Raw genomic sequence first — 26,038 nt, 5'->3', positions numbered from 1 at the left:
AAATTTTACAAACAAATATAGAATTTATTCTTTCACTTCTTGACATTTAAATAAGTTAATCATTTTCCTTCTTTTGTGACTTGCCTAATTATGTCTTCTGTTCTTCTGTTTCCATTTTTCTATGGAAAGGTGAACTTTCCCCTACAGATTTGGTATGGATTCTTTATGTACTAAAGGACATCCAATCTTTCTGTCATATATTGCAAATATTCCTTAATTATGGTATTTTGCCATGTACTTTTCCAATATTAATGGTCAACTTGGTTTGCCTATTTTTTTTTCCTTTCAACATGTACAATGCGAAAGGCCATCCTCACTCTGAGATTACTTAGTTATGTTTTCTTCTTGATCTGACTGTATTACTTTTAATATGTACATTTTAGCCATGAGAAACACATATAATGTGAGGTATGGATCAAATCCCCACCTCTTCCATCACCACCACCAATAGGCTCAGTACAATTAACTGAAAATAAACCCCACTAGGTCACATCCCACCCCCAACCTCTACCCTCCAAGTTCACCAATTCCCCAGGCCTGCTCCAGGCCTGTTGGCAACCTAGCAGCCCTCAAACAACCACAAGGGATCTCTGCACTGTGTGCCCTCAGCCTGGAGTCCCCTGCTGCTCAAAGACACATGGCTATTACTCTCACTTCTTTCAGACTGAAAGTTGCCACCTGAAATAAGTCTTTCCTTGGCTGTCATCTGAAATATCTATTTACCTTACTTTTCTTCTAACACTATAAATTTTACGCATTTATTTTTCATTTGTTACCATCATTAGAGCATAACGTCCATGCAGGAAACAATTTTTTTTTCATTTTTGCTTCTGTGTTCCCAGGGCCTAAGAGTGCCCAGTGCATCAACGCTCAACAGACAGCTGTTCATGAATCTTTTCACCCTCTACTAGAGGTACTCTCTTTAGAGAGTCATACACACTAAAGTGTATTCCTGAGCTATTCTTTTTTTTGGGGGGGGGGTGTCTTTTTGCCATTTCTTGGGCCACTCCCGCGGCATATGGAGGTTTCCAGGCTAGGGGTCTAATCGGAACTGTAGCTGCCAGCCGACGCCAGAGCCACAGCAACGCGGGATCCGAGCTGCGTCTGCGACCTACAGCACAGCTCACGGCAACGCCGGATCCTTAACCCACTGAGCAAGGCCAGGGATCAAAACCGCAACCTCATGGTTCCTAGTCGGATTTGTTAACCACTGCGCCACAATAGGGACTCCCAGCTATTCTTTTTATTCTGTGTCTGTGTTTAAGTTATTTCCCTATTTTAATTATTTCAGCTTTAAAGGAGATTTCAGTAGGTGGCAGTGCATGTGGCCTGATTACTCATTTAAAAACATGGCTGACCAAAAGCACAATTTATATCTCCAGGTGAACTTCAAATGACTTGGTCAATTTAAACAAGAATCTGGTTAAAATGTGTTTGAAACTATATTAAACTGCATTATTTCAACTTTTTTGTTGTTTTGGAAAATTTCAAAATAAGGCTTATAGGAAAAATCAGGATTTAAAATTGAATTTTATCAAGTGTCTTTTCAACATCTACTGATATTTATTTGACTTAGTGTGTTTCTAATATAATATTTCCCTCCCACTATTAAGCCATTCTTTTATTTCTGATAAAAAATATTATTTGGTCTTGGTTTATTATTCTAGCATATTATTTTTGTATATTTAGTACATTATTTGTTTTTATATTCAAGATGAGATTTGATACTTGTTTTCTAGTTGGGGCTTGTCAGTTTTTACTTTCATGATTATGTTAGCTTTGTAAAATGAACTTGGAAAAATTTTACTTTTTTCAATGACTTAAAACAATTTAGAATGGGAATGATCTATTATTTGAAAACTTGAGAGAATGTGGCCATAAATAAGAAGTTTTATATTTAGCTATCCTTTAAGGAAGTAATTCTTTAATAATTTTTTATGCTTTTTATGACTTAGTGATTTATATTTTCTTTCTTCTTGGGTAAATGTTAGTCCACTAGTATTTTCCTGGAAAACTCTTTCAGGAAATGTTCACAAAATTAAAAAAATTTAATAGTATAAAGCTGCACATATAATATTTTCTTGTAAAAATAGTGATAATCTTTTCCTTGACATTTTCCAGCTGATTTTTGGCGAAAGTTACATCTTATTAACTAACAAGTTCAGCTTTCTGACAGGACTACACTTCATTATAAAAAAAATTGAGGGAAGAAAATGCATATGGATTTTTGAAAATTTGGTCTTATTCTAATTGTTTTCCAAAACTTTGGATCATAGCTTAAGAACATCTTCATTTCTTAGGAGTAATAGCAAAAAGCCATGTATGTGCGAGCTCTAAGTAAAAAGAGCAGGAGCAGCGCTAAAATTCACCCCAAATCAGCTGTGAAACTAAAAGAGCTGAATATCTACACAATCTTACCAGCTCAGTTTAATTATTTACTCAACCCCCGTTCTCAATAGCATAATATAAGGAAAAGGATGATTTTTCCCCCTAAATGATTTTCTCTTGGCCTTCACAGTCGCTAACTTTGCTTATTCCATTAAAAAAAAAAAAAACAAAAAAAACAGAACACCACAGACTTAACCAGTGTAAGCACACATTTTAATGACAATGTGGGGATTTCCAGTATCACAGCTCTGACAATGAGACTGAGGGAAATTCTAAATAGACTGCTAATTTAACATTTTTGATTTGAAATGGTTTTTTTAAATACTTAACATATATTTATTTGTCCCAACTCTAAAATGCAACATCACTGTTAAGTCTGCGAGTTAAGGTCATTATATAGTAACAATTCTCCTTTCTTGGCTCCAAAGAAATAATGATGAAGACTACTTTATGGGATAAAAGAACAGAGATTTTTAAAGAGATGCCCTGATTAATCCATGGATTAAGGCTGATCATAGATCATCTCTGTACTGAACAATAACCCTTACCATACTACACTTAGTCTCTTCTGTTTTCCAAATTTTTTAAATGTATTTTTATTTTAGATAAACTTTTCTCAGAGGCATGTTCAAGTTTTCTCAGTGGGTTACTAAACTGCTTCACTATCATTTCTGTTCTGTAGGAGTTAAGTCAAGTTCTTAGGGCGGGGCCTAGTTAGCAAGCTCACAACTGCATTTGGTGGTTGCTGTTATTTAGAGTCACTTAATCTGGCATTCTCTCTCTCACGTGTGGGTCTATGATTCATTAACAACAACAACAACACAAAGAAGTGTTAAGTATGGAGCAGAGATCCACAGTGGAGCAGAGCTTTCTCGAGGGCCGAAACTGGTAATTACTAAGAATTCCTGACTTACATATAATGGCCTTTGCACTTACAATTTCATTTTCAGTTCAGTCAAATCAAATGTATAATTCAAGGGAACTGAAATAATGGGAAACTTTTGGGTCATACGTTGAAAAGATGAAGTTTCGCAAATAAGAATTAATTTTGCAGAGTTATGTGTTTTAGGAACTGGGCTTGGGATTAAAGCTGCTGCCTTGGTGGCGGCATCACTGGGTCACATGTGCAGTCGTGAGTGCCTCTTACCTGATACAAAGGGCCATCCTGAGGGCAGACTTGCGAAGCTGAGCAGTTCAGACACCGAAACTGCGGAGGAGATGAACTCATCAGATAAGAGGCATCCACAACTGGATACATATTTAAAACTGATTATTTAAAATATTTTAACGTTAAACACGAGTCAACATGATTAATTTTAAGTAAACACTCTCCAATATATGGTAGTTGTTTTTGGAAACAGATTTTAATAACTTAGTGACTGGTATATTTTAGCTTGAAATAGTTTTAGTATCTAAATAGGAGTTTTGTTAATCTTCTGCGAATATTTACTAAAATGGGGACCTCTCCTACATCTCCGCTTCAAATACTAAATTCCTCGGCAAACCTCACTGTCTCAATCTGGGAGGGGAACGCTCTTTGTTCTACCCTTTCCTGCAATAAATCTCTCCTAGACCTCCTCTTCAACCACCCTGAAAGTGATCTTTAAACACTCTTTACCGATCTCACTCAGTGCTCTCAGAGGGCAGGGAACTTGCCTCACCCTGTAAGGGATCCATTTTCTGTTTCTGATTAGGTTCTTTACATCACTCAGATTAGACTTAGTCTCCATAACTATTTTAATGGCATTAGATTGTGAGCTCCTTGAGTCTGAGTCTTATTTGTAGTCTTAATAGTTAAGGTGCAAAACAGGCACACAGTGGCCTCTCAAAAAATGTTTTAGGAGTAAATCAATGAATGCATATATTTTTAAACTAGTGAGTAGATTCATTTCTAAATCCACTACCTTTTAACAGGTTAACGATTCATATGAAAAAATCATTCCCAAGTCTTGAATTTTCAGTATTATGCTGAATATTTATTAAACATAAACATGTTAATGGTAATGGAATTATGAGACATAAAAATATACTTTATAATTATACACATATGAATTCAACATCGCAAGCCTCTTCAAAAAGACACATAAAAAATATGTGAGGTGTAAATTAACCAGGATAAATCTAACAGCCCAGAGCAGGTTTTTAAAATATAATTTGGAAGAATATTTAAGGAAACAATTATTCAAAACAAATATATTGGTAGCTTTTAAAATAAAATTTTAGAAATTTTCCACTTCTTGAAAGACCTTAGCAATTTTTTTCCATAGAAGTTAGTCTTTGAATTTCTGTACAGGGCTCATCAACAGGCTGTAAGACATACCCAGCCCTGCTCTGCTCGGCCACCTTCCCCTTTCTCTCTCAAGTCCCCACACTCTGGCCTATCAGACTTGGCCTAACCATGCAAGTGAAGAGGGTGGAAAGAGGCAAATTTCACTAAGATTTTTTTCCCTATTAATCTCTTTGTTGTCAGTCAAGGTAAATGTTTGCTTTCCCTAAAATTACTTGGTAATACAAACAAAGCAAAGCAAGACAATGTCAGGCACTAGCTTTAGGTAAGGACTGGCGGTGGGAGGGGGGGTTTGCTGGAAGAGATAAAACCAACTAGGATTATCTGGGAAAAGGGGGAGTCTTGAGAGCAGATACTCAGCCCACCCAAGGAAAAGTGAGCAGGAAGAACAGGAGTTCATGGTGAAAGCTGAGGCTGAAGAGAAAGAGACTTTAACAGTAAGCCTGCAGGGATGAGATGAAATTAAGAGGAGAGAATTCTAATAATGAAAGAGAACATACATAAACTATTAATAAAATAACATTATATCAGGCACTCTTGGTACTTTATTATGTAATATTTCATTAATTCTTACTAAACATTTTCAAGATAGGTATTATTACCCCAATTTTAAGGATCAGGAAAAAAAAAAACAACAAAAAACAGATAAAAATAGGCACAGGACACAACTGGGAGGAAATAGCTGTAATATACACAACAAAAGATGAATATCCAGAATACATAAAGAGCTCCTAGATGTCAGTAAGAAAAAGACAAACTTTACAATGGAAAAAAAGGGCAATGGATATGGAAAGCTATTTCACACAAGATACATAAAACTGAAAACAGGCAGCGTTGGTGAGAAAGTCAGAAAATAGGCACGCACACATTACTGGCATTGATTATAAATTTCGAAGACTTTTTCAGAGAACAGTTTATCAGTACTTATCAAATTTAAAACATGCATACTCTGCTCTAAATTCACACCTGGAATTTAGTCAGTGAATATGCTTCCACATGTGCAAAAAGATACATGTACTGAAATACAGCAGTTTTTGTAATGTCAAAATATTTGAAAAAAATCTAAATGTTCACCAAAGAAATATGGTAATCAAATTATGCTACAGCCACACAAATGGAACACTATCAACTTGTTAGAACACTTAAAGTTTACTGATTCTCCACAAGATATTAATAAGTGAGAAAAAAAGTTGCAAAACAATACATGTTTCAAACTGTGACGAACACTGCATATGAAAAAGACTGCATAGATATTATAAACAGAATTCCTGTATTAGATTGGTGATTAAGTCTCTTCCAAACTGAGATCTAATTCTTTAATTCTATACCCTTCTTTAAATAGGTGTGGAAGCCACAGGGCAAACCAGTGATCATGGACCATGTCTCCTAAAATCCTCCTCAAAGGAAGGTCCAAAGATCAGAGGCACTGGATCCCCTGAGAGCTTGTTAGAAATGCAGAATTTCTGTCCTCACCTCAGATCTACTGAAATAGAATCTGTATATTACCAAGAACCCCAGGTGATTTGTGATTTGCCATTAGAGAGGAAATGGTTTAAAAAAAAGGTACATTTTCTCCCACCAAAAAGCAAAAGATGAATGTCAATCTTGAGGCGCAAATACTGTTATGAATAGAAAAATTTCTAGGACTTGGCTAAGTTTGACCAGATATTTGATTCCTAAAGATAAAAGTCTTTAAAAAATGCATCGCAATGGAGACAAGGATCCAGAAAGAGCACAGAGGACAGAAAACAGGCTGAGCCTCAAGTGGAACTGCTCCAGCCGAAGGTGAGGCACAGATGCTCTTTTGCACAGGCAGAAATATCCTGCTCTTGAGGAGTGGAAGCAAAATGGACTTCCCGAGATTCTTCCTATGAGTCTAGGAAGAGAACAGCGGGAAGAGGTGATATGAACACAGGGTAGCCTTGCCTGAGGTGAAAGACCCAGAAGAATAGAGGTGGCATCCCAACTGAAGAGGGAAGAAAACCATAGACTTTGCTCAGAGACACAGAAGAGGCCAGCCCACAGAACCAAACAGAAGAAAAGACTGCAAATGCCAGCCAGGTCAACCTAGAAATGTAATGCAATGCCAATCACTATCCTATTCTCAAGCTCACCTGAACAGATAAATGGGGAAAACTAGCAAACGCAATTAAAAAATAATAATAATACAGATCTTTGCCCTAAAAGATACTAATACATGTCATAATAGAACCTAGAAGGCCCAATTATTTTCCTTGTTAGTTTGGAATTTGTTTAAATTGTCCATTTCTCAAAGAAAATGGACAATTGAGGGGTTTTAGATAGGGCTGTTACATGATCAGACTTTTATAAAAGCTACAATGTGTAATGCTGGTGTAGGATGAATCTCACTCAAAAGAATGAAAGAGAATGTCCAGGAACATAGATACACACATCTGTGTGTGAACACACATCTATACACATATGCAATGGATAGTGCCGACATCTCAAAACAGGCAAAGTATGGATTACTCAATAAACTGTATTTATGTCAAAAAAAGTTAGAGTCTTAGCCTCATTGTAGGTATGTGTGTGTAAATGAACAAATCCCAGCTGGATTAAAATGCTTAATATAAAAAAGAAGTGAAAGAACGATCAAGCAGTCATTAGTTTAGGAAACACACTGACCCGAGCCCAAAGCAGAGCCAGTGAGCAATGCCAGTAGGCAGAATAATGTGAGCTTTTCAGACATCCTATCATCTTGCTAGCAATGAGGAGGGAGTTGGGAAGGGATGTGATTGCAATAAATATGCTGGTAGGGGCTTAATCAAGAAAACTGTTTTGGAGTTCCCATCGTGGCGCGCAGTGGTTAACGAATCTAACTAGGAACCATGAGGTTTCGGGTTCGATCCCTGGCCTTGCTCAGTGGGTTAAGGATCCGGCATTGCCGTGAGCTGTGGTGTAGGTCGCAGACACGGCTCAGATCCCGAGTTGTGTGGGCCGGCGGCTACAGCTCTGATTCAACCCCTAGCCTGGGAACCTCCATATGCTGCAGGAGCAGCCCTAGAAAAGGCAAAAAGACAAAAAAAAAAGAAAGAAAATTGTTTTACTGCTACTCTGTCCATTCAACCCAACTGTCAGAATTCATCAATTACTATTATAATAACTCATAACTAATTGAAACAAACAAAAATTTAAAATTTAACAGGAAACAAATGGGAAACAGATTAAAATAAACAAAATGATCTTTAGGACATATTTTGCAAAATTATTACCTTATAAAAGACAAAACTTTCATTCGATTTACTCTTCCAACAAACACTTACTGAGCATCTGCAATAGGCACTGCTTCAGGTGCTAGAAATTGCGGCAGTGCACAAATAACCACGCCTGCCCTCAGATTACGTCTTAGTGGGGGACAAATGATAAATATACACAAGAGGCTAAAGTATCAGATGGTCCGAAATACTATGGAAAATGGGAAGGCATGAGAAGGGATTAAGAGTGCCAGACTGGGAGGGGGTGGTAACATTCAGGGAAGTCAGAGGCCTGAGAAGATGGTGTAGAAGCAAACATCTTTGAGTGAAGGGGGTGAAGGGAGTAAGTTAGGTGAATACTTGGGGAGGCAAAGGCAAGCATGGCAAGTTAAAGGAAACAAACACAAGGGCAGTGAAGCCAGAGGGAGAGGGTAAAGGGTAAGACCATACTGGTGTCTGGGAAAAACTGTGTGGGGTCCCTGGAAGGACTCTAGCTTTTATCTAAATGACATCGGACATTACTGGAGAATTCAGAGCACACAAGAGATGTGTTCTAACTTGTGTTATGGGGGTCACTCTTCTGTGCTGGCCCAAGATGGGAGGGGGAACAGGTGGCAGCAAGAGTGGCAGCCTGCAGCTCAGCCAGGGGCCCCTCATAGGAATTCTGGAGAAGAGTGATGGTGGCTTGGACCACAGTGGTAGCAGTGGAGGTGGTGAAACATAAGTGGATTCTGATTATCATCTTTAGATGCCAGAAGTCAAAGAATTTGCTATGGATGGATGAAACCAATCAGGGATTCTGGTCTGAGAAACTGGAAAAATGGAACTACTAATCTTGGAACTGCTGACATGGTGAAGGCTGAGGGAGAAACAGGTTAACAAACAAAAAATTAGGTTCCCATACTGAAAAAATGAAATGGGCTACTATATTGCTTTACTGCAGTACTAAATATAAAATGTGGCAGTTTTTCTATTTATGGGTTTAGTTTTTACCTGAATAAAAATCATAAGGTACTAAACCATTTTCTTGAACCAGCTTTTATTAAAACATGTCTTAAACAACCAGGGACTTTAAATCACTCAGAAATGTGTGATCAGATGCATAAACTGCAGTAAGGACTGACTTCTCTTTATTAATAACAACTTCTATGAATGAGCTCTTTCATGCTTCGACAGTAAAATAACCAGCAATGGAGGACCTTTGGGAAGGAGCCTTGTGAAGGACACGGGAATGCCAGCAGAGATCTCGCTGTGGATGATGAGCTGCATCTCTCCAACCTTAAGGCAAACCTACTCATGATGATGATTTCAAGCAGTAACACATACTGACATGGCCAATGAACTATCAAAGGAAGCTAAGATTCTGTATTATGTGTAATATCACAAGATTTAGGCCCCAGCAGTGCCAGGCAATAGATAGATGACTAACTCTGGAATCTGCACTTGGTACCTGACACATTTTGGTTAGGGATTAAATGAGGGTGATATATGTATAATCACTTAAAAGTACATAAAATGTCACCGAAAGGCAAGTAGTAATTTACCAAATATGAAGAAAAGTAGACTACAAAAAGAAGAGCCCTAGAGAAGTTTCATGAGTTCTTCAAGGGCACACAACTAGTTGGTGGCTGGGACTAGAACAAAACATTCCTTTTGGTCACAAGAATGCAGCCTCACAAGGTTTCATCCAGTGGGCTGCACATAAAAAAAAAAAAAAAAAAAAAAATCTGACTTAAGAAGTTAGGTGCTTCATTTATTATTCAATCAAGATAGTTCTGGAAAAAAAACAAACAAACAAACAAAAAAAAACCAAACCAAAAAAAAGAACAGTTCCATAGATATTTACATCCAATGTAAATATGTTTTTTAACCACTGTAATTGTGTGAGGCTACATTTATTAATTTCATGTCTTTTATAATTACTACTACATTCCTTACTGTTACATATCAGCCTTATAATTCCTGGCCCCTCAAATTTCTCTGCTGTCAATGTTACATACCACTCAGATATGCCTGAACTGTCTAGCCCTAATCAAAATATAAAATTCTCCTTTTTAAAAAATTTTCTTAGTTTTCTCCTTTTAATCATTTCCCCCATATTGCCTGAGGACTAAAGCACAATAATCTAAATCTGGCATCAGAAACCACTGGAAACTCACTTACCCTTCAGTCCGATTTTAGACTTCAGTGTAAAGAAGGCACCTGAAAAGAAGATAATCTAGATTCTACTCTTTCTTTTCCCCTACCACAACCAAAAATAATACCTTAACCGTAAGATTTACCAGCCAGGGCAGTTCCTAAACGTTCCCATATTTGATTGGGATTTATATATGTTAAGTGCCATCTCCTCCATCTCTAGATTAGTAGAGTTCTGAACATATCCAGATTGGGGTTTTAAACTCACCTTACATATAACAAAACCACATTTAACACAGTCTTGTCCTTGGGACCAATTATCGTGAAGCAGCTGAGAGCAACAGTAAGAGGAACCAGTTTCTTCTCTGCCCTGAGTTAGTTTTATACAACTTCTTTAGGTTTCTCAGTAATACTGTTAAATTTCAGTAACATCATGGTAAATAAATACATATACTCAGAGGTAAATATAAAAGCAATTTACGTTTTCGCCTCTTAGTCGCCATCTGGTCATGTAGATGAACTCCATAGTATGATCCTTCCCCATAATTTCACCATTGCACAGCACATCCAACTTTAAAAAGAATAGTTACAGAGCCATTAACATAAATAATCTTGAATTCTTAAGTGCTTTACACATTTTTTTGGCCATATTTCAAAAATGATTCAAATAGTTATAGCAAAATAAAAGCAGTATCCATTATTTAAAAATAACACTGAATCTTTCTATTAAAAACACTGGTTCAGAGTTCCCTTCATGACTCAGCAGTTAATGAACCTGACTAGGATCCATGAGGATGTGGGTTCTATCCCTGGCCTCACTCAGTGGGTTAAGGATCCGGCATTGCCGTGAGCTGTGTAGGCTGCAGACGCGGCTTGGATCTGGCATTGCTGTGACTGTGGTGTAAGCCAGCAGCTGTAGCTCCAATTCGACCGATAACCTGGGAACTTGTACATGCCGCAGGTGCAGCCCTAAAAAGCAAAAAAAAAAAAAAAAAAAAAAAAACAAAAAACCAAAAACAAAAAAAAACACTGGTTCAACTCAGAGGTATTAACAATTCAGATATAAGTAACATGAACCACACCTTGTCCCAACCTCTACCTCAAGTTCATCACAGAATTTCGAAGTGCAATGTGAAGTTTCTTAGTTTATGTCTCTGTGCAACCTTTGAGGTGTCCCTTTATTTGCTTATAAATTTTTCTGTGATGGCCTTTTATTGAATGAGGAGAAACTGGAAACTTCAAGGTTCCTCAGGTCACCTAAGGCTCATGAATTCATCTCTCATTTGAAGGAGTGGCTTTCCCACTTTACATTAGTTGAGAGGGTAAATGAACGCATGTAGATACATGACTTCTGGGGCCCTCAAGGCATTCAAGTTGACAGAGCAGATAGGAACAGGCGACAGGCCTATCCTACGGCTCTCCACCTCTCTGCTTTGCTTGGTTGGGAACTTGCATAATACTTACAGGGCCCTTTCCCACCTCATATGTGATCTCAAAAAAAGGGGTTGTGCTTAGCAAGGCCCATTTTTGTTCTAGAGTTGCAGTAACCAAAAATCCCCGACCCTCCTCAGTCCTTAAGAAGGCCACAGGAGCTGTGGTTATGACTTATGAATTCCGCAAAGCATCATTAAACAAACATTTATCAGAGATCCCTATAAATAAGACAGAATTTCAATTCTCTAGATATTAAAAGCAGGATTGAATTTTAAGTGTGGAAATGGAGAAGAAGAATGGCTTTTAAATAATTCTTGTCTGGCTTGACGGAGACTGGAGTATAGTTCCAATTGTACTAGACAAATTAGCGAAATTATATTGATTTTTTGATAATTTATGCCTCAATGTTATTCAGACACCATTTTATTTTTAAAAGAATGAAGTAGATAATTTTATTTAATCTTGCCTATAAAATAAATTTATAAGCAAAGAAGTAAAGGGACTTACTTAGGATGCAATTCCTAATCAGGTATACTGCTTCTATTATTGCCATTTAAAAACCCATCTCTACTGCCCCAATTACCAATGCTACAGCTCTTAAGTATTTCATTAAATCATCCCCTTACATGTTGGACAGCCAAATAAGGAGGGGAACAGCAACTATTACTAAAAAATCTTGGAAAAGTTCTTTGCATTGGGGTAGATCAGGAGCTGTCAGTGGATGCGGTCTCTTCCCCGTCCATCCTTTTCTATAGAGAAAAGTAGTAAATGCCAGTAGTAGGACTGTATGAGAGAAATAGTTCTCACAACTCTAACAACTTCCTGAAAAACGAGAAAATAACTCAATGGGTGACACTTAAAAGTAAGGAAATAAAACTGTAAGTGGTATTTTGCAAGAAGAGAATAAAGAACAAAACCAAATTATAAATACAATTTCATTTTCTATTTTCACTATCTATATATGGTTATCACCTTTTTACTTTTATCAAGTACATTCAGCTTTGATTAGCTTTCATAATTTTCTTTCTAAGCTAAAAGTTGCTATCTCTGGAAATTTTTTTATATTTGTAGGACCAAATACATAAGAATTAATTCTTAATCCATAGACTAATTAATCATCTGCAAGACATTTTAAAATAATTTCAGGATCAGAGATTTCCTCAAAATACAGACTTAGTACTTGAACTTGTCAACGCTTATGTTCAAAACCTATTTTATTTCTGCTATGATGCTGGCATGTGACTATTACCAAACATAAGCCTGAAAATCTATGTTGCCTTTGATGTCTTTGTTTATATAAGAAGCTAGCCTTAGTCTTTAGTTTTTTTAGCTGCTATAACTGGAACCCGAAGAGGAAATTAATACAAGTTGCCAGACAACCATTTGGGCAAGTGAGAAATGGCAGCCACGTTTCCTCATTAGGTTATAGCCATAACCCTAGGATCATAAACATTCTCTAAACACTACATACTTTACAAGCTGTGCTGTGATCAACATCAGGGCAAATGACTTCTCCTCTAAAGACACTAGTAAACTACATTTATGCAGATGCAATACATTGGTTTTACATAGGGCTAAACAATAGCACTTATGCATGTTACAGAACTAAAGGGAAATTAATTACAAAATCCCTTTTGACAAAAAGACAATGTTACCAATTAGACATTATGACAAAAAGAAGTCTATAATGAACTGGTTAAAAATGGATCTAAAAGGTCTCAGATTGAAAAAGATATACCATAAAGCATGTTGGCATTTTAAAAAAAGGATCTATTTAGTTGGGATATTTATTTCAAGAATACGATCTATTTAGTTGGGATATTTATTTCAAGAATACTTAAGTTATTTAAGTATCTCCTCTAATTATAAACCACTGAATTTATTTGTATCACATTTTAGGACATTAAATTAAAAAATACAGGTTACACACATAGAACATTACTTTCTAAAAATTAACTTTTTAACATGAGAATAACCAAAGTTTCCACAAAAATTACTTTAAATACATTCTTAGTTAAATTTTACTTTTTTGTTAGAATTTTACTTCAAATTAGAATTATTGAAATGATCAAGATTAGATTATTAACTTACCTCATAAGAACTTGGAAGTTTTAGTTTTAAGCTTAGAAATTTTTTAATAGTTCCCACAGTTACACGTGTAGAACACCGAATGAATTTCTTCATTAAACCCTAAAGGAAATAAAGATAACTAATGAAAGTATTCTACCTTGCTTTTAATAAAATAACAGGTGCCATTTCCACTATCATTTTGAGTATTTTCAAAATGCATTTTGAAAATGTTTCAAAATTTAAAGCTCTTTAGTACTTGTGAATAAAAATGTTCCTAATTCTTGGAGTTCCCGTCGTGGCGCAGTGGTTAACGAATCCGACTAGGAACCATGAGGTCGCGGGTTCGGTCCCTGCCCTTGCTCAGTGGGTTAACGATCCAGCGTTGCCATGAGCTGTGGTGTAGGTTGCAGACGCGGCTCGGATCCCGAGTTGCTGTGGCTCTGGCGTAGGCCGGTGGCTGCAGCTCCGATTCAACCCCTAGCCTGGGAACCTCCATATGCCGCGGAAGCGGCCCAAGAGATAGCAACAACAACAAACAACAATAACAAAAGACAAAAGACAAAAAGACAAAAAAAAAAAAAAAAAAAGTTCCTAATTCTTGAATACTTACATGATATTCTATCATGTGTACTAGGAAAACCCTTGCAAAAAGACAATCTGCATTCCTCTAGACATTTTGGTAAAGAACACTTTATGAGTTTAACTGAAAACAAGGTCATAAAATGCATATAAAATATTATATGTCACTTCCAAAAGAACTAAGCACATTAAAAAAAGTTTCATAACATTTAAATTTTTTCTTTAAAAAAAGCAGTGCGGAGTTCCCGTCATGGTTCAGTGGAAACAAATCTGACTAGCATCCATGAGGATGCAGGTTCGATCCCTGGCTTTGCTCAGTGGATTAAAGATCCAGTGTTGCTGTGAGCTGTGGTGCAGGTCGCAGACATGGCTCAGATCTGGCGTTGCTGGGGCTGTGGCGTAGGCTGGCGGCTACAGCTCCGATTAGACCCCTAGCCTGGGAACCTCTATATTTTGCAGGTGCAGCCCTAGAAAAGACGAAAAAAAGAAAATTAAAAATTTTAAAAAGCAGTGATTTCAAATGGGGCTCTGAGGAGACCTAGGGTTCAAAAGAGAGGCAGCTGGGCCACAAGATCCCAATCAACTAAAAGTCATGTAAAACGGACTCTTGATTGGGGAAAAACACACCCAGTCAGTGTCTGAGGGGCTGTGGCTTTGATTTTCCTTATTTCCAGAGCAGTGTCAATTCATTCATTAAGCTTGAACACCAGTAAAATATGAGAACCATTCTAGAATGGACAATCAAACTGAAAATGAGTCGAGATGAAGTTGTAGACATGATAAACATGAACCAATGTGTGACACAAAACTATATCCCCAAACCTTAAACATTATCAGTATTACAACAAAACCCAGCAATTGAGTCTTTTAAAGACATAAAGTATTACTTCTACTTATATGTTTAGGAAATTAGGTGCATAATTTGGAAATGTTCTTAAATTCATTAAGGCAAACAGCAGAAACCATCAAGTCAAAATGTATTCCTAGCAAAATATATTTCCCAAGCAAAGAGCAACAGAAGCTAACCTACAAGTGACATTTGATCACAAGTCAGATGGTAAAGTATCCACTGACAGAAAACAGAAGTTAAAAGTCACATCTAAAGCAAAATAGTCTACCCATTTCAAATGGGAAGACTGACTTTCTAGACAGCATGAAAACAAAGGGAGAGATACACATCTTTTCTGATTGATTTAATTGATTATTCCTTTACTTTTCCTTTGGGAGTGTGGAAAGAGTTAGGAGAGCCATCTCTTTTGGTTTCACATTCACAAAGTGTCTCAAAGGTATACTTTTGACATTAACCGTAAATGTGGTTAAAATGACACAAATCATAAAATCACACTGACAGGATTGTTTTTCATTTAACTTGCGTCCTATTACTGGATTGTACCACATGCTATGCACTGTAAATTAATATTTTTATAAATCATGTGATAAATTTATCTTTTGACTGGCACCATTATTTGACTGCATTTTTTGGTGTTAAGATAATTACTCTAAAATGTAAATTTCTAAAATACATCATTTTGTAACCCTCAAAAAAAAATTCTAGTTCTTACAATAATGAACTTTTTGTTTCTGTCTTTAAATTCAAATACCTTACAGTACTTTTCTCTCATCTTTAGAATGATAGATCAACATTGAACTGATCAACAAATTCAGCAAAGAAGCAGGATATAAGATTAACACTCAGAAATCAGTTGCATTTCTGTATACTAACAATGAAATATTAGAAAAGGAATATAAAAATACAACACCTTTTAAAGTTGCACCACAAAAATCAAATACCTGGAAATACACTTGACCAAGGAGGTAAAGGACTTATAAGCTGAGAACTATAAAATATTAATCAAGGAAATTAAGAAGATGTAATGAAATGGAAAGATATCCCATGCTCCTGGCTTGGAAAAATTAATACTATAAAAATGGCCATTCAACCAAAGCAATCTACAGATTCAATGCAATCCTTATCAAATTACCCATGATATTTTTCAAAGAACTAGAACAAACAATCCAAAAATTTATATGGAAACAAAAAGACCCAGAATTGCCAAAGCAATCCTGAGGAACAAAAACCAAACAGGAAGCATAACTCTCCCAGACTTCAGGCAATACTACAAAGCCACAGTCATCAAGACAGTGTGGTACTGGTACTAAAACAGACAGACCAATGGAACAGAATAGAGAACCCAGAATTAAACCCAGACACCTATGGTCAATTAATCTTTGACAAAGGAGGCAAGAACGTAAAATGGGAAAAAGACAGTCTTTTCAGCAAGTATTGCTGGGAGACCTAGACAGCTGCATGTAGATCAATGAACCTAGAACACACTCTCACACCATGCACAAAAATAAACCCAAAATGGCTTAAAGATTTAAATGTAAGACAAAACACCATCAAACTCCTGGAAGAGAACATAGGCAAAAACATTCTGTGGGATTGACCTTATGAATATTTTCTCAGGTCTGTCTCCCAAAGCAACATAAATAAAAGCAAAAATAAACCAATAGGACCTAATCAAAATGACAAGCTTTTGCACAGCAAAGGAAACCAAAAAGAAAAAGACAACTTACAGAATGGTAGAAAATAGTTTCAAATGATGCAACCGACAAGGGCTTAATCTCTAGAATATACAAACAACTTACACAACTCAACAGCAAAAAAGCCAACAACCCAATGGAAAAATGGGCAAAAGACCTGAATAGACATTCCTCCAAGGAAGAGATACAGATGGACAGCAAGCACATGAAAAAATGCTCAACATCTCTGATTATTAGAAAAATGCAAATCAAAACTACCACAAGATACCACCTCACATGAGTCAGAATGGCCATCATGAATAAGTCCACAAACAACAAATGCTGGAGGGGGTGTGGAGAAAAAGGAACCCTCCTGCACTGTTGGTGGGATTGTAAATTGGTGTAACCACTGTGGAAAATAGTATGGAGATTCCTCAGAAAACTAAAAATAGAACTACCATTTGATCCAGCATTCCCACTCCTGGGCATCTATCCAGAGAAAACCATGACTCAAAAAGACACATGTACTCCAATGTTCATTGCAGCACTATTTGCAATACAAAACATAGAAACAACCTAAATGCCCATGAACAGAGGAGTGGATCAAGAAGATGTGGTACATATACACAATGGAATATTACTCAGCCATTAAAAGGAACAAAATAACAACATTTTCAGCAACATGGATGGACCTAGAAATTATCATGCTAAGTGAAGTCAGTCATACAAAGAGACACCAAAATCAAATGCTTTCACTGCATGTGGAATCTGAAAAAAGGATACAATGAACTTCTTGGCAGAACAGATACTGACTCACAGACTTTGAAAAAAAACTTATGGTTTCCAAAGGAAACAGTGTGGGGGATGGGGGGATGCGCTGGAGGCGTGGGATGGATATCCTATAAAATTGGATCGTGATGATCACTGTACAACTATAAATGTAATAAATTCATTGAGTAATTAAAAAAAAAGAAAAAAATATCCTGTAATACACCATAATGGAAAAGAGTATAAAAAAGAATATATATGTATAATATATATTATAACCATGTCACTCTGCTATACAGTAGAAATTGGCCCAACATTATAAAGCAACTGTACTTCAATAAAAATTTTTTAAAGTGTGAAAAAAAATTAAAAAATAAACTCATCAGAGATATATGTATTTATTTCTGACTCTCTGACACTTATGCCAGATTCACTGTCTTGATTATCAGAGCTCTGAGGCAAGTTTTGAAACTGGGATGTTGAGTCCTCCAAATTTTTTGTTTTTCAGAAGTTTTTGACTATTCCAGGTCCTTGGATTTCTATAAGACTTTTAGGAACTGTCATAAAAGGCTCTTAGAATTTGGGTTAGAATATTCAATGAATCTGAAGAGCAATTCGGGTAGCACTGCCCATTTTAACACTATTAAGTGAACATTCTAATGCATAAACATGGGGTTCCAGCGCATTTACTGACAACTTCTTAATTTCTTTCAATGTTTTTTTTTTTTTTGGTTTTATTAATTTTCTCTATTGTTTTTTGAGTCTCTATTTTATTGATTTCTTCTTTGATCTTTATAATTTCCTTCCTTCTGCTGACTTTCGGACTTTTTTGTTCTTCTTTTTCTAATTCGTTTAGGTGGAGGGTTAAGTTGTCAATTTGGGATCTTTCTTCTTTTTTGAGAAAGGCCTGGATTGCTATAAATTTCCCTCTGATCACTGCTTTCGCAGCATCCCATAGATTTTGAGAGGTTGTGTCTTCATTATCATTTGTTTCAAGGTAGTTTTTAATTTCCTTCTTGATTTCCTCATTGACCCATTGGTTTTTTAGTAGCATGTTGTTTAGTCTCCATGGAGTAGGTTTTTTCTCTTTGCTTTTCCCATGGTTGATTTCTAATTTCATGGCATTGTGGTCAGAGAAGATACTTGAGATAATTTCTACGCTCCTAAATTTATTGAGATTCGCTTTGTGTCCCAATATGTGGTCGATTCTTGAGAATGTTCCATGAGCATTTGAGAAGAATGTGTATTCTGCTTTTTTTGGATGTAGTGTCCTGAAGATATCAATGAAGTCTAACTTTTCTATTGTTTCCTTTAGGATCTCTGTTGCTTTATTGGTTTTCTGTCTAGAGGATCTGTCCATTGATGTGAGGGGGGTATTTAGGTCTCCTACTATGATTGTATTCTCATCAATATCTCCCTTTATGTCTGTTAATATTTGTTGTATGTATCTGGGTGCTCCTGTATTTGGGGCATATATGTTGACAATAGTAACATCCTCTCCTTGGATGGATCCCTTAATCATTAAATAGTGTCCTTCTTTGTCTTTCTTTATGCCTTTTGTTTTAAAGTCTATTTTGTCTGATATGAGCGTTGCGACTCCTGCTTTTCTGTCATGTCTATTGGCGTGAAATATTTTTCCCCACCCTTTCACTTTCAATCTATATGTATCTTTTGTCCTAAGGTGAGTTTCTTGTAGGCAGCATATTGAAGGTTTTTGCCTTTTTATCCACTCAGCCACTCTGTGTCTTTTGATTGGGGCATTCAGTCCATTGACATTTAAGGTGATAATTGATAGATGATTATTTATTGCCATTTGAACCTCGTGTTCCAGTTGATTCTATGGTTCTCCTTTTTTTTTTTTTTTTTTTTGGTTGGATGGTCTCCTGTTATTATCTGCTTGAGTGGTTTTTTTTTTTTCATTTTTTGCAAATGCAATATTTGGTTTTGGCTTGTGATTGCCCTGTTTTTTAAGTATGCTAACCCCTTCCCATAAATGTGTGTTTTAGCCTGATGGTCCTGTAAGTTCAAACACTTCATTACTATATTAAAATTAAGAAGAGAGACATACATATAAACAAAAAGGGTTATTTACCTCCTGACATCCCTTGCCCACATTTTATGGTTTTGATGACTCTTTTTTATTTTTTTCTTTTTAATTTTATTTTGTTTGAAGCATGTTCATGATTAAATCTGTATGCTGGCTTATTTGAGTGACTGCTCTCTGATTGCAGTTTCCTCAGTCCTAGTTCTTCCTCTTGTTCTTCTTCTTTTTTTTTTTTTCTTTTCTTTTTTCTTCCCTTTCCTTCCTTTCTTTTTGGTTTAGAGAAGCCCTTTCAATATTTCCTTTAACCTGGGTTTTGTGTTGCTGTATTCTTTAAGTTTTTGTTTGTTGGGAAAAATTTTTATTTCCTCTTCTATTTTAATTGATATTCTTGCTGGATAGAGTATCCTAGGTTGCATATTTTTTCCTTTTAGCACTTTAAATATCTCTTGCCATTCCCTCCTGGCCTGTAGTGTTTCTGTAGAGAAATCAGCTGATATTCTTATGGGGGTTCCCTTGTAGGTAACATTCTGCTTTTCTCTTGCTGCCTTTAGGATCCTCTCTTTATCACTAACTTTTGCCATTTTTATTATGATGTGTCTTGGTGTGGGTCTGTTTGGGTTCAGTTTCTTTGGGGCCCTCTGTGCTTCTTGTATCTTGAATCCAGTATCCTTTAGATTTGGGAAGTTTCCAGCGATAATTTCTTCAAATATATTTTCCATTCCCTTATCTTTTCTACTCCTTCTGGAATTCCTATTATGCGTAGATTGGCCCGCTTTATATTATCCCATAGGTCTCTTATATTGCTTTCCAGTTTTTTGATTCGGTTTTCTGTCTGTTGACCAGATTGAGTGATTTCCATTATTCTATCTTCCATATCACTGATTCGTTCTTCTGCATTATTCATTCTGGTTTTTTACTGCCCCTAGTTCAGTTTGCATCTCTGCAAATGAATGTTCTAGTTTTTCTTGGCTCCTCCTTATATTTTCTAGCTCCTTTCTGAGGGTATCTGCATTACTGTTCATATCTTCTTTTAATTCCTTCAGTATTTTCACTATTTCTCTTTTGAACTCCAGGTCTGTCAGACTGTCGAGATTTGTTTCATTGTTGACTGTTTTAGGTGAGTTCTCCTGTTGGTTTGACTGGGGGTGGTTTCTCAGCTTCTTCATCTTGCTTGTTGTTTTCTTTCTCCTGAGGGAGTTGTACTCTCCGTGATCGGGCAGTGTTTGCCTTGTCACTGCCGTGGAATATTTCCTGAGCGCTGGCGTTGTTGGTCAATCTTTTTTGAGGCAGTGTGGCTTTTCTGGAGTGTTGATGGGGCTAACAGTGTTTCTTTGAAGCAAAGGAGGACTTCCTGAGGGCAGACAGGACTGAGAGGTCCACACCACGATGGTAGCAGATTTCACTTGGTCATGCAGAGCTTGCTCTGGTGTTTTTAGGCTGTGGGGTTCTTGCAGGGGGTTGGCGGTGTTGGGCAGCTGCTCTTTAGGGGTGCATCACCCCCTGGGGGCTGGAGCAGCTATCTGGGGCACTGAGAACCTAAGAGGCTCTTCCCTAGGGCAGCCCAACTCAGAAGGGCAGCCTGAGAATGTAGGCGGATCTTTTCACAGTCTGGCTGAGCTTGTTGCAGCTTTTCTGGGCTGCAGGGGGTCCTGCCTGGAGCTGGCAGTCCTATGCAGCTCGTCCACTAGAGCATCCCCTGGGGGCTTGGGCGGGTAGCAGGGCCGTTGGAAACCGAAGTGGCTCCTCCCCAGGGCAACCCGACTCCGAAAAACCGTCCGAGAATTAGGCCGATCTATTCACAGCCTGGCTAAGCTTGTTCTAGCTTTTCTAGGCTGCAGGCCTTTTCTCGGGGGCTGGTGCTGTTTGGTGCTGCTCTGCGGAAGTGTAGCCCCTCCAAAGGGCAAGCAGGCCTGTGCTCTTTCAATGTTTTATAGTTTTCAATATACAAATCTTTTACTTTTTTTGGTTAAACATATCCCTATTTTATTCTTTTTGATGCTATTGTAAAATGGAATTACTTTCCTAACTTCATTTTTGGATTGTTCATTCCACATTTATTCTTAATTCTTATATCCTTCAACATTGCTAAACTTCTTTATGAACTAAAGTAGTTTTTCTGTGGATCCCTAAGGGTTTTATATATATATATATATATATATATATATATATATATATACACAAGACCATACCATCTGCAAATAGAGACAGTTTTACTTCTTTTCCAGTCTGGATAATGTTAATTTTCTTTTTCTTGTCTAAATGGTCTAGCCATAGCCTGCAGTACAATGCCGAATAAAAGTAGTGAGAGCAGACACTCTTATTTCTGATTTTAAGGAAAAAGCTTTCAGTATTTCAATATTAACTATGATGACAGCTGTGGGTTTTTGGTAGATGCTTGTTTTCAGCATGAGGCAGTTCCCTTCTAGTCTTACTTTGCTGAATGTTTTTACTAAGAAAGAACACTGGATTTTTTTTTGGGGGGGGAGGTGCTGTACTTGTGGCATATAGAAGTTCGCAGGCTAGGAGTGGAAGGGTGGACTCGGAGCTGCAGCTGCCAGCCTACACCACAGCCACAGCCACAGCCATAGCAGATCCAAGCTGCATCTGTGATCTATGCCTCAGCTCATAGCAACAATGGATCCTTAAGCCACTGAGTGAGGCCAGGGATCTAACCTGCAGCCTCATGGATACTAGTTCTTAACCCACTGACCCATGATGGGAACTCCAGAATACTGAATTTTACCAAATATTTTCTCTTCACCTATCAAGATGATCACCCCTTATTCTATTAATACAGCATATGATCCAATGAACCAACCTTGGTCATGATGTACAATCCTTTCATATGTTGTTAGATTCAGTATTTCGTTGAGGATTTTTTGCATTTACATTCATGAAGAAAATTAGTCATAATTTTCCTTTTTTCCAAACTTTTTTTTTTGCAATTTTTATTGTGGCGAAAAAACAACACGTAACACAAAACTTACCATCTTAACTGTTTTCAAGTGTAGAGTTCAGCAGTATTGTGTATACTGACACTGCTTTAAAATAGATCGTCAGAATTTTTTTTCATTATGACAAATTGAAACTCTACACCTACAACTCCTTTTCCTCCCTCCCCCAAGCCCTGGTAATCACCCTTCTACTCCCTGTTTCTACGTATTAGATTAGATACTACAGACATACTGTCTGTCTTTTCGTGATTCTCTTACTTCACTTAGCATAATGCCCTCAAGTTCATCCATGTTGTAGGCTACGACTGGATTTCCTTCCTTTAAAAGGCTAAATAATATTCCACTGTATACACCAATTTTGTTATTTGCTAACAGACATTTGGAATGTTCTACCTCTTGGCTACTATAAATAGTGCAGCTATGAACGTGGGTGTCCAGACTTTACTTTCAATTCTTTTAGATATATACCCAGAAATGAGAATGATGGATCATAAGGTGACACTGTTTTTGTTTGGTCGCACCATGGCATGCAGAAATTCCCAGGCCAGAGATTGAACCTGTGCCACAGCCAGGACAATGCCAGGTCCTTAACCTTAAGCCACCAGGGAACTCCAAGGCAATGCTGCTTCTAATTTTTGAAGAACCCCACACCCCACTGTTTTCCATAGAGGGTGTATCATTTACAATGACACCAGCAGTGCATAAAGGTTCCCATGCCTCTTATGTCCTCACTAACACTTGCTATTTTCTGTTTTGTTTTTGATAGTAGCCATCCTAAAGGATGTGAGGTGAAACATTACTGTGGTTTTGATTTTCATTTCTCTGAGGATTAGAGATGTTGACTGAGCACTTTTCCATTGCCCATTGGCCATTTGCATATCATCCTTGGAGAAATGTCTATTTAACCCCTTTGCCCAATTCTTATTTGGATTATTTTTGTTGTTGAGCTTTAGAGTTCTTTATATAATTCGGATATTAACCCCTAAAGTTATGATTTGAAAATATTCTCTCCCATTTTGTATGTTGCCTTTTCACAATACTGATTGTGTCTTTTGATGCACAGACATTCTTTCATTGGTATCAGGGTTAATACCGGCCTCACTGAATGAGCTGGAAAGTATTACTTCCTCTTCTCTCTCTTGGAAGAGTTTATGACAGACTGATGTTAATTCCCATTTAAACATTTGGGCTTTTCTTTATGGAAACTTTTTTTTTTTTGGCCACATTTGCGGCATGCAGAAATTCCTAGGCCAGGGATGGAACCCGTGCCACAGTCGTGACCATGATGGATCCTTAATGTGCTAGGCCACAGGGAACTCCAACATTTTTTTCTCTTTAAATTACTAATTTCATCTCTTCGCTTGTTATAGGTCTTAATATTTTTATATTTCTTCTTAAGTCAGTTTTTGCAGTTTGTGTCTTTGTAGGAATTTTCTGTTTCATCTACATTATCTAATTTGTTGGCCTACTACTGTTCATAGCATTCCATTAAAATCCTTTCTATTTCTGTAAGGTTGCTGGTAATTTCCCTTATTTCATTCCTGACTTTAATAAGCTGAGTCTCCTCTTTCTCTTAGTCTGTCTAGCAAAAGTCTTGCCGATTTTCTTTCTTGAACATCTCAAAGAACAAATTTTTGGTGTCGATAATTTTGTTGCTTTTCTATTCTTTCATTTTTTTCCCAATCAATTCTTTATTGCTTTCTTCTGCTTCCTTTTAGTTTGATCTTCCTTCTTCTATTTTCTTTAGATAGAAGAGTAGGTCATTAATTTGAAGTCTTTTTCCTGTTTTAATGTAGGTGTTCATAGGCATAAATTTCCCTCTAAACACTGCTTTTGCCACATTCCATAAGTTTGGGCATGCTGTGCTTTCATTTTCATTTTCATTCATCTCAAAGTGTTTTCTAATTTCCCTTGTGATTTCTTCTTTGACACATTGCTTATTTAGGAACGTATAGCTTAATTCCCACACATTTGTGAATTTTGCCAAATTTCCTCCTGTTACTGATTTCTAATCTTATTCCACTGTAGCTGGAGAATACACTCTGTATATCAATCCTTTTAAATTTATTGAAGCTTCTTTTGCAGTCTAACATAAGGTCTATCCTGAAGAATGTTCCACATGCACTTGAGAAGAATGTACATCCTGCTGTTGTTGGATAGAGCATTCTGCTAGGTCTAGCTAGTTCTGGTGCTATTGTTGGATAGAGCAGTCTGCTAGGCCTAGCTAATTCTGGTGCTATTCAAATCTTCGATTTCATTATTGACCTTTTTATCTCGTTGTTCTATCCATTATTGAAAGTACAGTACTGAAGTCCATTATTGAAAGTGGTATTACTGTTAAACTGTCTTTTTCTCCCTTTAATTCTGTCATTTTTTGATTCACAGATTTTGGGACTGTGTTCTTAGGTGTATTTATATTTAAAACTGCTATATTTCTTTGATGGATTAACACTTTCATCATTATAAAGTGTGCTTCTTTGCTTCTAATAATTTTTGTCTGAAAGTCTGTTTTGTCTGACATTACTATAGCCACATTTCTGCTCTTTCAGTTACTGTTCACATGGTATCTTTTCCAATATCCTACTTTCAGCTTTTTCGTGTCTCTCAATCTAAAGTATGTCTCTTGCAGACAACATATGGTTATATCATATATTCTTAGTCCAGTCTGCTAACCTCTGCCTTTAACTGAAAGTTTAGTCCAATTCCATTTAAGGTAAACTAGTAGTGCAGGATTTATATCTGCCTTTTAAAAAATTGTTTTCTATTATGTCTTAGACCTTTTTGTTCCTCTATTTCTCAATTACTGCTTTATTTTGTATTAAAATTATATACTAGAAACTATCTCTTTAATTGCCTTGTCATTTCTTTTACTGCATATTTTTAAGTTACTCTTTAAAATGTGATTTCCCTGAGGATTACAATTAACATCTAAATTTATAATGTCTACTTTGGAATAATACTATCTATCTTAATTTCGATAGCATATAAAAATTTGCTTTTATGTAGCTCTGTTCCCCACCCTCCCCCATGCTGTTGTTACAAACTATATCTTTATACTTGTGTGCCCATTAAGACAAATTTAAGGTTACTGCTCTATGCAGTCATCTTTTAAACCAGATAGGAGAAAAAAAGTTTACAAACAAAACATACCTTAATTTTGTGTTTTATATTTACCTGTTTAGTTACCTTTACTAGTGCCCTTTATTTATTAATGTAGATGTGAATTATTGTCTAGAGTCCTTTCATTTAAGCCTGAAGGATGCCCTTCATTATTTGCAGAGAAGGTCTGGTAGTGACAGTTTCTTAAAATTAATACTCTCAGATAAAAATTAATTTCCCTTTCCTTTTTGAAGGATATAGATTTTTAATGGACATAGAATTCTTGGTTGACAGGTTGGATTTTCTTCTTCTTCTTTTTTTTTTTTTAAAGCTTTGCATATATTATCCTACTGCCTTCTGGCCCCTTAGCTTCTGATGAGAAATCAGCTGCTAATCTTACTGACCATCTCCCTTTTAAGTGATGAGTCACTTCTTTATCGTTGCCGTTAAGATCCTCTGTCTTTGACTGTAATGAGTCTTATTATGAATTTCTTTGAGTTTATCACACCAGATCCTCAACCTACTGAGTGAGGCCAAGGAT

General features: G+C 36.7%; 1 protein-coding gene across 9 annotated transcripts in view; it reads right to left on the bottom strand.

Moving 5' to 3' along the window:
* The window catches only part of PCGF5 (polycomb group ring finger 5), a 134,723-nt gene that overhangs the window by 8,443 nt on the left and 100,242 nt on the right, over positions 1–26,038 (bottom strand). For 5 of the 9 annotated variants that reach the window (XM_021073244.1, XM_003133143.4, XM_021073245.1 and 2 more), the window contains exons 7-9: positions 13,552–13,650; positions 10,508–10,597; positions 3,536–3,595 (exon numbers count right to left, since the gene is read on the bottom strand). In XM_021073244.1, coding sequence (XP_020928903.1) covers positions 3,536–3,595; positions 10,508–10,597; positions 13,552–13,650 — 249 coding nt within the window. Of the gene's footprint in view, positions 1–3,535; positions 9,586–10,507; positions 10,598–13,551; positions 13,651–26,038 lie in introns of all 9 variants that reach the window. The other 4 variants (XM_021073247.1, XM_021073246.1, XM_013983547.2 and 1 more) reach the window with 2 other exon arrangements.

The sequence above is a fragment of the Sus scrofa genome, chromosome 14 (genome assembly GCF_000003025.6).
Source record: "Sus scrofa isolate TJ Tabasco breed Duroc chromosome 14, Sscrofa11.1, whole genome shotgun sequence".
Classification (NCBI taxonomy): Eukaryota; Metazoa; Chordata; class Mammalia; order Artiodactyla; family Suidae; genus Sus; species Sus scrofa.
The sequence above is the reverse complement of the archived record's forward strand: the minus strand, read 5'-3'. Positions and strand labels throughout refer to the sequence as shown.